The sequence below is a fragment of the Pseudoliparis swirei genome, chromosome 9, assembly GCF_029220125.1.
Source record: "Pseudoliparis swirei isolate HS2019 ecotype Mariana Trench chromosome 9, NWPU_hadal_v1, whole genome shotgun sequence".
Taxonomy (NCBI): domain Eukaryota; kingdom Metazoa; phylum Chordata; class Actinopteri; order Perciformes; family Liparidae; genus Pseudoliparis; species Pseudoliparis swirei.
Window position 1 is genome coordinate 4,589,525 of NC_079396.1, and position 14,562 is coordinate 4,604,086.

General features: G+C 43.1%; 2 protein-coding genes across 2 annotated transcripts; both read left to right on the top strand.

Annotated features, from left to right (window-relative positions):
- Positions 1-429: 429 nt before the first annotated feature.
- On the top strand, positions 430-8,613 carry mad2l2 (mitotic arrest deficient 2 like 2). Its single transcript, XM_056422633.1, has 8 exons — positions 430-806; positions 3,981-4,099; positions 4,177-4,248; positions 4,334-4,434; positions 4,893-4,987; positions 5,299-5,372; positions 5,727-5,819; positions 5,972-8,613. The coding sequence occupies exons 1-8, from the start codon at positions 767-769 to the stop codon at positions 6,008-6,010; spliced, it is 633 nt and encodes a 210-aa protein (XP_056278608.1). The 5' UTR covers positions 430-766; the 3' UTR covers positions 6,011-8,613.
- An 88-nt stretch (positions 8,614-8,701) lies between these two features.
- Positions 8,702-13,319, top strand: tmem82 (transmembrane protein 82). Its single transcript, XM_056422619.1, has 6 exons — positions 8,702-10,620; positions 10,713-10,785; positions 10,877-11,060; positions 11,152-11,566; positions 11,754-11,941; positions 13,134-13,319. The coding sequence occupies exons 1-6, from the start codon at positions 10,515-10,517 to the stop codon at positions 13,212-13,214; spliced, it is 1,047 nt and encodes a 348-aa protein (XP_056278594.1). The 5' UTR covers positions 8,702-10,514; the 3' UTR covers positions 13,215-13,319.
- The last annotated feature ends 1,243 nt before the right edge of the window (positions 13,320-14,562 follow it).

The window sequence follows — 14,562 nt, forward strand, 5'->3', positions numbered from 1 at the left end:
TGTGTCCTTTCTTCCATGATTTTTACCCATGAAAAATGGTCCCGTTGGCCTTCGTCTTAGGAAAAATGCACATTAATTTCAAAGCCTTCCAACATTAGTATTGTGATTTTATCTATCTAAAACAATGTACTCTATGTGTGCACATGTAAAACATACATTTGCATTTATTCTCCTATGGAAATTGTGCTTTGACTCACTGCAGAGCCACTAAGAGGTAGCTGTAAATTATACATGTGCAATTGTTGAAAACAAAATATATTATAATAATTATATATATATATATACTTTTAAAAATAGAATATATACACCTTTTCTAGCTATTCACAATGTTCCTAGTAGTTTCCAATAAACCCATCGAGAAAGTAAACCCAGAAACGCGCGACAAAGCAACGTCATCACCAGTGGACGGTCAGGCCGCATGTAAACAAATAGTGACGTCAGTAAAATGCGCCACGAAGCTTGGAACACCACTCGGTGAACCGCGGGGAGGAGGTGAAGAGAAAAAGCCGCGTTTCTTTTCGGGCTGTTAAAACTCTTTGTGTCCTCGGCTCGTGTCGAGGTTCTCCGTGAAGACGGTGTACGCCTCGTGCTCCCGTCCGCGTCGCGTGACACCGTCCATCACGAGCCAGCGACAAAAGAACCAACTGAAGAAAAGAAAAACCCGCCTCGAGATAATGGTCGCGTGACAGACCGCTCTCCGCTTTCGTAACGGCCGCTCGCTGCTAGCTTCACTTGACAGTTGTTGTTTTGGCCGGCAAAATAAAACATGACAACTTTAACGAGGCAAGATCTCAATTTCGGACAAGGTGAGTCGACCACGCACGCACGCACGCACACACACACGCACACGCACACGCACACACAACCGCATGACGCAGTTAATCATGCGTCATTGAGCGGTAGTTTATCGCCCCTGATTTGTTCAACGTGGCTTTGACAAAGTTCAGTTGCTATAGTTTCAGTTAAACCTGACTCAGCCTATGAATAGAGACAATTAGAGGCATTATTTGTATTATGGGTACACGCTGTCCTCTTATGGATACATGCCCACCTATTATAGGTACATGCTCTCTTATGATATGTGCATGCTCTCCTATTATGAGTACATGCTCTCCTATTATGAATACACACTCTCCTATTATGAATACATGCTCTCCTATTATGAGTACACGCTCTCCTGTTATGAGTACACGCTCTCCTATTATGAGTACACGCTCTCCTATTATGAGTACATGCTCTCCTATTATGAATACACGCTCTCCTGTTATGAGTACACGCTCTCCTATTATGAATACACGCTCTCCTATTATGAATACATGCTCTCCTATTATGAATACATGCTCTCCTATTATGAATACATGCTCTCCTATTATGAATACATGCTCTCCTATTATGAATACATGCTCTCCTATTATGAATACATGCTCTCCTATTATGAATACATGCTCTCCTATTATGAATACATGCTCTCCTATTATGAATACATGCTCTCCTATTATGAATACATGCCCTATTATGAATACATGCTCTCCTATTATGAATACATGCTCCTTATGAATACATGCTCTCCTATTATGAGTACACGCTCTCCTATTATGAGTACACGCCTCCTATTATGAGTACACGCCTCCCATTATGAATACACCTCCTATTATGAATACACGCTCTCCTATTATGAGTACACGCTCTCCTATTATGAATACACGCTCTCCTATTATGAGTACATGCTCTCCTATTATGAATACATGCTCTCCTATTATGAATACATGCTCTCCTATTATGAATACACACTCCTATTATGAATACATGCTCTCCTATTATGAGTACACGCTCTCCTATTATGAATACACGCTCTCCTGTTATGAATACATGCTCTCCTGTTATGAATACATGCTCTCCTATTATGAATACATGCTCCTATTATGAATACACGCTCTCCTGTTATGAGTACACGCTCTCCTATTATGAGTACACGCTCTCCTGTTATGAATACATGCTCCTATTATGAGTACATGCTCTCCTGTTATGAATACACGCTCTCCTATTATGAATACATGCTCTCCTATTATGAGTACATGCTCCTATTATGAATACACGCTCTCCTGTTATGAGTACACGCTCTCCTATTATGAGTACACGCTCTCCTGTTATGAATACATGCTCCTATTATGAGTACATGCTCTCCTGTTATGAATACACGCTCTCCTATTATGAATACATGCTCTCCTATTATGAGTACACGCTCTCCTATTATGAGTACACGCTCTCCTGTTATGAATACATGCTCCTATTATGAGTACATGCTCTCCTGTTATGAATACATGCTCTCCTATTATGAATACACGCTCTCCTATTATGAGTACACGCTCTCCTATTATGAGTACACGCTCTCCTATTATGTGTGCATGCTCTCCTATTATGAGTACACGCTCTCCTATTATGAGTACACGCTCTCCTGTTATGAATACACGCTCTCCTATTATGAGTACACGCTCTCCTGTTATGAATACACGCTCTCCTATTATGAGTACACGCTCTCCTATTATGAGTACACGCTCTCCTGTTATGAATACATGCTCTCCTATTATGAATACACGCTCTCCTATTATGAGTACACGCTCTCCTATTATGAGTACACGCTCTCCTATTATGAGTACACGCTCTCCTGTTATGAGTACACGCTCTCCTGTTATGAATACATGCTCCTATTATGAGTACATGCTCTCCTGTTATGAATACACGCTCTCCTATTATGAATACATGCTCTCCTATTATGAGTACATGCTCCTATTATGAATACACGCTCTCCTGTTATGAGTACACGCTCTCCTATTATGAGTACACGCTCTCCTGTTATGAATACATGCTCCTATTATGAGTACATGCTCTCCTGTTATGAATACACGCTCTCCTATTATGAATACATGCTCTCCTATTATGAGTACACGCTCTCCTATTATGAGTACACGCCTCCTGTTATGAATACATGCTCTCCTATTATGAGTACATGCTCTCCTATTATGAATACATGCTCTCCTATTATGAATACACGCTCTCCTATTATGAGTACATGCTCTCCTATTATGAGTACACACTCCTATTATGTGCATGCTCTCCTATTATGAGTACACGCTCTCCTATTATGAGTACACGCTCTCCTGTTATGAATACACGCTCTCCTATTATGAGTACACGCTCTCCTGTTATGAATACACGCTCTCCTATTATGAGTACACGCTCTCCTATTATGTGTACACGCTCTCCTGTTATGAATACATGCTCTCCTATTATGAATACACGCTCTCCTATTATGAGTACACGCTCTCCTATTATGAGTACACGCTCTCCTATTATGAGTACACGCTCTCCTATTATGAATACACGCTCTCCTATTATGAGTACACGCTCTCCTATTATGAGTACACGCTCTCCTGTTATGAATACATGCTCTCCTATTATGAATACACGCTCTCCTATTATGAATACATGCTCTCCTATTATGAATACACGCTCTCCTATTATGAGTACACGCTCTCCTATTATGAGTACACGCTCTCCTATTATGTGTGCATGCTCTCCTATTATGGGTACACACTGTCCTGTGGGCATTGCATAATACATACCTGCGCTCGTATGAATAACTGCTGTCGTATGCATTGCATGTGTTGTAATTCTGTTCTGTTGTTCATTCTGGACATGCGTGACAGCCTTTGTACTTCTCTCCATCCTGATGGAGGTATCTTCCTCTGTTGCTTTTTATAAGGGTTTATTTTGGTAGGGGGGAGGGGGTCCTGTACTGATGAGTTCCCGGGACAGAGGATGTCGTACGTGTACAGATTGTCGAGCCATCTGAGTTTAATTTGTGATTTTGTTGTTGTTGGGCTAAACGATATCAATTCAATTGAACACCGGCACTTTATTCCTGTGAACAAATGAAATGCACGAGGGCGTGGTTAACCAGCCCGACGCCTCTTTTCCAGTGGTCGCCGACATCCTGTGCGAGTTCCTGGAGGTCGCCATTCATCTCATCCTGTACGTCCGCGAAGTTTATCCCCCGGGAATATTCCAGAAGAGAAAGAAGTACAATGTACCCGTGCAGGTACAGATGAATACAATGTGCACGCCCGCCGAGTCGTGTCTCACAAAAAGGATTCTTCAGTGTTTGTTGTTTTCCAGATGTCATGTCACCCGGAGCTGAATCAATATATACAAGACACACTTTACTGCGTAAAGCCTCTCATTGAGAAGGTAAGTCAAGACTCGACGCCGAGGCCCGTTTCATGAACGCGACCATCGCCGCCGTGCCCTTCTGAATCTTTACTTTCCCTCCCAGAATGACGCGGAGAAGGTTGCGGTGGTCATCATGGACAAAGAGCATCATCCAGTCGAGAGATTTGTGTTTGAGATCTCCCAACCGCCGCTGCTGTCCATCAGGTTTTTTCCCCCCTTCTTTTCATTTTCATTTCAAACAAATTAATATGGAGTATAAACAACGTGCTTGTTACCTTCGCATTGAAAATGCGGAAGGTAATGTTTTGATCGCCGTGTATTTGTATGTGTGCGTGCGTGTTATTCGCATAAGTCAAAAAGTATTAAACCGAATCGCATGACATTTTGTGGGATGATTGGTTATTATCCGGGGACCATTTGATTAGATTTTGGGATCGATCGGGTCAAAGGTCAATGTCAAGGTCATGAAACGGTCAAAATCTTATTTTTACCATAGCGCGGTAAATTTGGATCCAATTGGCATGCAACTAATGCCACAATGTTCATAATTCAATGCCCAATCTTGTGATATGCGAAGGTATGCGCTCTACCGAGTGCCCATTCTAGCTGTTGTCATACATTTGTGGTAACCTGAACACCTGCGTTTTTTGTTGTGGTTGCAGCTCGGACACGTTACTGACCCACGTGGAGCAGCTGCTGCGGGCGTTCATCCTGAAGATCAGCGTGTGTGATGCGGTTTTAAATAACAACCCACCAGGTAACGTCGCCGAAGGAGCACGCACATGGCAGACGCACTCGTTACACAACTTTCACGAGGATTTGCAAAGAAATTAATAATTTGCTCCGATTCTCTGGCGTGATTCAACCGAGTGGTTCCCAAAGTCCATCTTCCGCCCCTCTCTGTAACTACCTTTACGAACCTTTTCTACAACTTTTAACTTCACGTACAGAAAGTTGTGAAACCGGATTGACAAAATAAATTGCGCGTATACGCACGCTGGCATTGAATGATGCCTAAGTTGTAGTCGGGTCGGGACGGGTACTAAATCCTAGACTTGTTTGTCACAGGGTGTTCGTTCACAGTGCTGGTGCACACCAGAGACGCTGCCACACGCAACATGGAGAAGGTTCAGGTCATCAAGGTGAGCGTCCGACGCATCAATGAGCCCCGAGTTTTTCCCGGCTCCGATAATACGTCGATGCCGAGCAACGGCGTGCGCCTGCTGCGTCACATTTGTGCATTTAAGATAAGATATACACTTTTATTAATCCCCAAGGGGAAATTAGTTCTCTGCATTTAACCCATCCTTAGTTATTAAGGAGCAGTGGGCTGCGGTGAAGCGCCCGGGAAGCAACTGGGGGTTCAGTGCCTTGCTCAAGGACACTTCGACTTGCAACTAATGGGGAGAGCGGGGATCGAACCGACAACCTTGGGGTTGCAGGACGGCCCCCCTTATCCCACTGAGCTACAGCCGCCCCCCAATTTCCCCCTCCAGGATTTTCCATGGATTGTCGCCGATGAGCAGGAGGTCCACATGCAGGAGCCAAGACTCATCCCACTGAAGACCATGACGTCGGACATCGTGAAAGTGAGCGGAAAAACCTCCCACTCGAGAAAAAAACCCGAAACACACAAACGCGAGCGTGCGGTAGTCGTAATCTGCTGCACCTTTCCCCCGAAACCGAAATCATGTCATCGTGTTGAACCCTTTTCTCTCTTTGATCATTCTGTCTCTAACAGATGCAGCTCTACGTGGAAGAGAGAGCCCAGAAAACGTAGGCCTGCGCCGCCGCCGCCGACTCATCAGTATATCACGCCGTCGGAAACCAAACGAAAACCCGACCCAAGTTTTTGTTGAACACATCATCATCCAGAGTGAGAGTGAGATGTGTGTGTGTGTGTGTTGCGGCTTGGCATCGAGGGTCGCACGGAGGCAGCAGTCGGACATCCCATCAAGAAAGCCACAGATCGTTTGTCCTCCGCCGGCGGTTCGATCGCACGCCTCCGCAAAAATCCGCATGAATGCGTTTAGTCCTTTCTTCGCCGCGTCTCGTGTTTCATCGCTTTCGGTTCTTTGCGGCAGCGGCACGATCCAAACGTAGCTGCTGCACCGCCACGATCACACGCCAGCGCAACAGGGTATCGACTCCAATGTCGACCACGTCTACGAGCCACAGGTATCGGTAAACCCCCAGGTGTGCGTGCGTGCGCTCATGCTTCCAGATGTTGTCTTTTCACATCCACAGGGAGGTCAGAGGTGAGGCCCCGTTACACTTTTTTAGGAGTCACTATAATGTCACATTGAGTCATGGCGTTCATGGTGTCGACAGTATTACTGCTCAGAGATGCAGTGTGAGCTGTGGGTGGTGTGTGTGTGTGTGTGTGTTTATTTTTGTTTTTTGTCGTAATGTTTGCCTCCATTCTTATGTGACAAATTCAAAGCTGTTATGTTGTGACGAAGCAACAGTTGTACTGCTGCTAACTATGTGAAAAGAACAAATATTGAACTGTAATTAAGAAGAAGTTTTTTTTAAAGTACCACCACTATATAAATATCTGTGTTGGTGTGTATTTAAGCAAACACTTTGTCCAATGACTCTTGGTGGTCATCCAGTTATTCTTCATGGAATAACCCTCAATGTAGATGGTTTAAAGTCTTCAAGGACAGACCCACACACACGCGCCAAAGATCTATTACTCTCTGTCCTCCCTGCAGAGTCCTAAATGTAAGCTGAACAGCCAACAGGAAGCTCTTTTTACAAGTGTTATACATGATTTAGTCCCTACATGCATCCCAATGTTACATTAAGATCAGATGACATCTGTAAACTGCCTTATTTTAAAAACCCGGTCATTTGATGGGAGCTTAAGTTTTCCCAGACCTCTGATTCAGTGAACTTACGCCCTAAAGACACCCAGCTGACACCGAGACCAGGACAGCAGCGTGATGATGTCATGCAACAAAGGGCGCATTGATATGACACTCCGTAATATGACGATGTGACTTTTAGGCTTAACTCTTGTGCACTTGCGAGACACTATTTGATACTATTTAATATTCAGTCGAGTTTGTCGATGCCCGGTTGCAACATTAAAGTTTTATCAGGGTAATAAATACAGTAAAATGTGATTTTACAACCATTTACATAAAACTTTAATTTCATGTACGTAGAAAGTTCTGCGAGCAGAATAAGAGCATCCAGCAGAACTGGGCCTTTTCCTTGTTAATGTAAATACTGGATTCATGTCTTATCTTATGAAAGTACATTCAGGCAATGCGGAAAACTGCATTTTTAGTTGTTTTCTGTCGTAGATCAGAGAAAGAGAACATCAACAAAATACGAGAGCTTTATGATCGATCGCTCCACCTCATCGCAGTAGACTGTGATCCACGTTCACGTTGAAATGTAGGATTTGGGGCTATACAAAATAAATGTAATTTAATTGAAAAAGCAATCAAATAAATGTAATTAGTGCTCATGGGTCTGAAGTCTTGGAATGAGAGCTCGGTCGTGGTTCACTGGTTGACTGAGAACAGCCGGTCCAATAAATTCATGAATCCATCGGTTACTTTCTGTTTATCTGCTTCTCTGATTCTTTCTCGTGATGAAGGGCCATGTTATGCTCTGTGTGGATTGTTTGTCTCTGCTCATCAGACCCCGGGTCGACAACACAAACACTGACTCCTTCCCTGAGTGAAAATGTGAATTGGTTGAATATAATGTCACTTTTTTCAGGTTGAATTACATTTTAACAGTCGGGAGGAAATCCTGTTTCCTACATCAGAGGTTATTGCCACAGTGTTTTTATTATGTTAATAACAGCTTAATAACATCGTTGGAACCTGAAGCAGCCGGAGGAAGACTGTCGTTGTGTTGTTGGCTCGGGTGACGGATGTCAGTTCAATTATCATGAGTATTGTACACAGCTTTTTTTCATAAACCCTTTATTTTTTTAAAGCATTTTACAACTTAATACAGTTTAATATTTGTAGTTACTATTTCACATTGTATTGCCATAATTAGCTCTACCTGACGATTGCATGTGTCATTATTTTTACTTACTATCTCATAATAATGAGATACTATCTCATAATTATGACTTACAGGATCCTAATTTTTTTTCTCAGTCGAGGAAATGGGCTTCCATACCTCCACTAGCCCTCTGTGACAAAAAAGAAAAGAAAAAGAAGAATATATGAGATAAACAATACTTCAAATTGTAGCTTGCAGACCACTTGAGAGCAGTGGTGTTTCTACATTAAGGGCACTGATCCACCAGATAACGCTGTTTTCCTGTTGTGTTCGTACTTCGCGGATTTTTTATTTTTTATGCAAAGTAGCGTGAATATATGTGTGAATAAACTTGATTTACAAGCATTATAGTCTTGTTTTGGAGTAATTTGATTCGTGTTTTTTTTTTTGTCCTGGCGATTGAATCTCAGTCTGAAGTTTCTGAGAATCGCCGTCCCACCCACCCGACTCTGAATCTCAGAGCCAACCCTGTCTGAAGTCAGGGCAGCTCTGTGTGAGATGCACAGAGTAAATTCCTGCTGGAAATCACTCTATATACAGACTCTGTTTTGGCGCTCCGTGACGTCACTAGTCACTTTTCTGTGCTGACGTCAGCGTCACAGCACAGAACCGGGAACGCTAGCGCGCTATGAGCATCCGCTAGCTAAACGGCGAATTAACTGTCTTCTCTTTAACTACTACACACTTAATAACTATCAAAATATAGCACCGCCAAAGCGAGCGAACATACCATTAATATATATATGGCGCTTGTGTACGTTTCTCACCTGTAAACACCAAGACAGACTCACTCACATTAATAGCTGCGTCACCGTCTGTGATATGCTGGTCTAACTTGTTTGTTTAAGACAAAAATTACGGCGCCAGTCATGGCAAAACTCGCTACTGCCACCTAGTGGCGGACACATGTATCGCCCTGCAGCTACTTCCTTATGTATATACAGGACTGTCTCAGAAAATTAGAATATTGTGATAAAGTTCTTTATTTTCTGTAATGCAATTTAAAAAACAAAAATGTCATGCATTCTGGATTCATTACAAATCAACTGAAATATTGCAAGCCTTTTATTCTTTTAATATTGCTGATTATGGCTTACAGCTTAAGAAAACTCAAATATCCTATCTCTAAATATTAGAATATCATGAAAAAGTATACTAGTAGGGTATTAAACAAATCACTTGAATCGTCTAATTAACTCGAAACACCTGGAAACACATTTTCAAATGTTGAGTTTGTTTTGCTGTTATAAATCTTTTTTTTTACTTGGTCTGAGGAAATATTCAAATTTTATGAGATACGTAAAGGTAAACAAAAGTTTGAAGCAGACCTTTTAGCTCCGGCGTTGGTCTACCTGTGTTAATCACGTCCCCTTTTGACTGAAAGTCCAGTTTTTAGACATTTTTAAGCTTAGATATATAATTCTCTTCCATGTTGGCAGTCTGGCGTAGCAAAATACAAAAACAAACGGACTTGACTCGCCTGGCGCCTCAGCGTAGAAGAAGCAGCAACAAGTACCCGTTGGCTCACTAGCGCCCCTTCCATGAGGCAGAGTATTATCACCTCACCCTGCGCCTTTTCACTGCGGTTTTATTTCCCATCAGCAATACTAAATATGTCACTTACAAACATTAAACTGTAATGGTTAAAGACCTTAGCCAGACTGTGGAAAATCAGGGCAAATAAACATATCTGCAAACATTATATTGGCGACATGCAGAGATACGGCAACCCGCACGGGCCAATTGCATGTCTCAACCCAGTTTGTGATGGATTGCGCAATCAGAGGTGAAGCCCGACTCGTCGCCTCAACTCTCGTTTCATCCTGTATTTGAACAGGAAATAGGCAAATTCAGCGATTTTGACTATCAAATGTTCGAAATTAGTCACACATAAAGATCGGTGGACAAATACTAATATGAATTTGATGTTATCATTATTATTTTTTTAAACTTTTTAAAACACTTTTTTTACTCATGCCTCCCCTGACCGCACGTCCCTGCTTGAGAGTATATCCCCGGCCTATCCCCGGCCTTCCCCTGTGTGTGTGAAGCCTTTCTCGTGGCCTAGTAACCTCCACTCTGTGAGTCAGGCGACCGAGGGCCCTCTGCTCCACCGACGACGCTCCTGCGACCTTTGGCCCCTGCAGGCTCCCGGTGAGCAAAGCTCGACGCCCGAGGCACAGCGAGAGCTGAGCGGATACTCCATTGTTTCTGTTTCTGTCCCCACATCAGGAATAAAGCCACACATCATGGTGTTCAAGACGATGTTTTCCTTCATCACGTCGTTCATTCCGACTTCCTACATACCGGAGTGGTTCACCCTTGATGCAAATCCAGTGACTTGTTTACTTCAAGGTGAGCTCTTCATTTTAACTCTGACGTCCCACAATGCTGCTGTTTTCTCAGTGTTAAATATGTGTGTGTGTGTGTGTGTGTGTGTCCTGCAGGACTGATCGGTGCTTGTGGCATCTCGGTGCTCTGCTCCCTGATGAGGCTGCACTTGTTTCTAGAAGAGGAGAGGTGAGGAAACGACCCCTCCACGTTGCGTTATGTCGCGCGCCATCCTCACCCGACATACTTATTACGCATTTCACTTTGTCACGTCTCACAGTTGTAGTGACACAAAGGACGCGTCGACCCCCGGTCACCACAGGAGGGCTCACTCCGGACTCGTTGGGAAGCTCCAGTTTCTGCTCGTGACCGGGACGCTGGCCGTGGTGGGCTCCCGCGTCGCCTCCCTGGTGGTGCTGGAGTTTTGTATTCGAGCCGTCTCCGGATTGGCCACAGCAGGACCTGTGAGAAACCACGTGATGACAATATGCCCACTTTGCTCGCATAACTTCTGCAGCATATATTATAACATCCGGTTTTGTGTTCATAATCCAGGACTCCAAGAGATGTGTGCAGCAGCTGCTGGTTCAAAGCCAGTTCTCCCTCGGCTGCGCTCTAAGCTGCAGTCTGCACTTTCTCCACGAGGGGGCGACGCAGCGCTGGCTGTGCCTGCTGCTGGCCGCGGCGCTCGGCTGGTTCCTGGCGGGCCAGGCGGCGCTGCTGCTGCGCCACGTCCTGCTTCTGTACAAGCTGCACAGCTCGCAGCGCTACTGCGGCATTTGCATCGGCCTCCTCGCGTGGGGCCGCCGCCTGATGCCCGCGCTGTGCCGGGCCGTGTGCGTCACCTTCTCCGTGGCGGCGGTGGCCGCGGTGTCGATCATCAATCAGCACTTCCTCTCTACGTCTGAGGCCCTCCGGTTTTGGACCCCGTTGACTATCTGCTACACACTGCTGGTTGTGTACATGCAGGGTGAGAAACGTGTATTAAAAAAAGAATACAAAATAAAATAAAAAGGTGAAACGTGTGCAACACTCATAAGACACGCGGATCCATCTGGCCTCAGAGGTTTAAGGACCCCTCTTCACTATTGTCTGACTGCATATTGAAATTCTGTAAAATTCCCATCCAAATTATACGGCCCCCTTCTGTTCTGCAGAGGACCAACACCGTCAGCCCGGCAGCCAGGCGGTGCTGAACACGGTGGTGGTGCGTCTCGGCGGTTTAACGGTCCTGATGCTGACTGTTGGACGCTGGGCTGACGTGCTCCACATCCTAATGTGCTTCCTGGGTGAAGCCAGCTGTCTAATCCCCACTAAGGATCTGCTCGATGCCGCATTATCGCAGGTCAGTGGTTCTTCCCTGGGAGCGACACACAGGGGCCCCGTAAGCACTTCCCGTCCATCGGGACCCCCCGAACTGGGCCGGAATATCATGCGGGTGTTATAGGTCCCAGGATGAGGATGAAGTTCTCTAACGTGTGTCCCACACTCAAAGAAATGACTCATTGGATGAACTCAATTAAATTGTTGGCAGGTTTTCCATCCAATAATTATATGCAACTCCAACTCAAATTTAGCACATCAGTGCAATACAATGTAATTAAGTTAGTCCAACTCATTTGTATCAAATACATCTAAAATAAAATAACAATATTCATTAAATTAAATTAATTTGTGTTTGTCCAACTCAAAATATAAAGTAACTAACTAACTAAGAAAATATGCAAACTCCACACAGAAGGAACACCCCGACTGGGAATTGAACCCACAGACCTTTGGCTTTCAGGTGACGGTGCTAGCCACTACACCACCGTACAGCCCTGAAAGTGTCTTCACCTTGTAAACAACTGATTTTCAGCTGGCGCATGCGCAAAGGGTAGTCCTCAATGAAACACATTTATTTTGAGTTGATATGCACACCATCTAACCTAAATAAATCTAATAAATGAAAGAATTCATACATTTTGTGTTCCACCCATTAAATATAAATATCTATTTTTGTAATTGATTTATTTAAATGTATCAAACAATATTTAAATGTGTCACCTCGAAGAAGGGCTTGAATCGTTTTTGTGAGTGTAACCTAAATAAATCTAATAAATGAAAGTATTCATACATTTTGTGTTACACCCATTCAAAATAAATATCTTCGTTTTGCAATTGATTTATTTAAATGTATCAAACAATATTTAAATGTGTCACCTCTAAGAAGGGCTTGAATCGTTTTTTTGAGTGCAGGTGGAGAAGGGAGAAGATCCCCCAGACAGATTCAGGCCAAAGTAACACCTGACTCAGAATACTGAGCCTACTTTTCCTCTAGCCTGGTTAAAAGAAAGAGTTGTATACCTTTGTGGATTTGCTTTGAAAGGTGGTTGAATATATTTAGCACATATATAGGTTCATAAAATTGATACCTCAACGACAACAATACATTGGAGCCAAGTTGAAACCCCCACACAAGTGTTTAATATAACTGTGTTGGTACTATTTTGGGTAAGTAATGACGGTTCATCTTCTCATACTTGTACACACTGCAGGAGGAAGAGGACGCCACACACTACGCGAGAGGAGAGCCTCGACGAAGACCACAGACACAAGAGAAGGAGCATCGGAGATAGAAGCGTCCTTTTAGTCCTCGTATAGGGCCACACCAAAAATGTACTATTTTGTATTCAGTGTAATGTTTTTTTCATTAAAAAAAAGACTCCAAAGAGGAAAGCAGAGCGACTGAAATGTGTTTGAAAAAACAGGTTATCTAGTAAAAATATATTACATTTGTGGAATATGTGGAATAGTTGCACATGAGCCACAGAACAATCGGCTTCATTGTGACTTTATTCTCTTTATACATCTGATTTTCTTGGTGATTTTGACGTTAACACCTGCAGCCCTGGCTGGACTTTGTTCTAGGAGTCTGCATTACATCTTGGATGCACCAATGCTGTAATCTTTAATGATATGTTATCTATAATCCTCATTGTTCCAAAGAGCTTGCGAAACATTTTTGTTCGGCGCCTGCTGATAAGAAGACGGTCGCAAATAGACATTTTGGCTATATATGTTCACATTCAGCCACCATCGTGGGATTTAAGGAGGCTCAAGAATGTTTTGTATTTCCTTTTTCATCTCACCAAAGATATAGTCAACCAAAAAGTAAACATGAATATTATATTGTGATATGATGTAGGCTGAATTACATATAGTATGGGTTTCAAAGCGGGTACAAATGACATGAGAACCACACGGTTCACGTCAAGGTTTTTTTTTCAAACATTTATTTTTTAAACAAAAAATGTGTCTTATCAAAAAGATACCACAGACGTTGAGTCCATTCCAAACACATCAGGCGATGACTGAGTTTATCTTAACGACCTGGCATCGTAGCGAGCTCAATCTCATCACAACACTGTATCGGGCCTAAAGGAAGAAAGAAGAAGAAGAAGAAAAAGGCTGTCATTTCCCATTTCGACTCGTCTCTCCACTTCAAAAAGAGAAAAAAAGGAAAGGCAAAATGGCTGACGACAACATTATTGCTGTGAAGTCACACACAAAATGGCGTTAGACAAAGAAACGGATCGGTTACTTTGGATTTGCTCGGAAATTAACTACCTTGAAATAGATGAAAATAATAATAATAATAATAATAATAATACAAGTCGATAAATCGCATTTATTTCATATTTATTTCATACACTCGCTTTATAACACTTGTTCTAAGATATGTTTGGAACTGTCTGGAACATCTTTTGCGACATTCTCTCAATAATATTGACTTTTTGTTGTTGTATAGCAGCAGCCGCGTCTCATTGGGTCCTCGTGTACAGAGATGCGTCTTTATTGAGAGCTGCGGACTGACACACACGTATTCCAAGAGATGTCTTTGTGTTTAATCAGTCCAGGCATTCCTTGTCAAAAAAAAAAAAAAAGATAAAAGGAGCAAAAAAAGAAGAGAAAAACGTGAGAAAT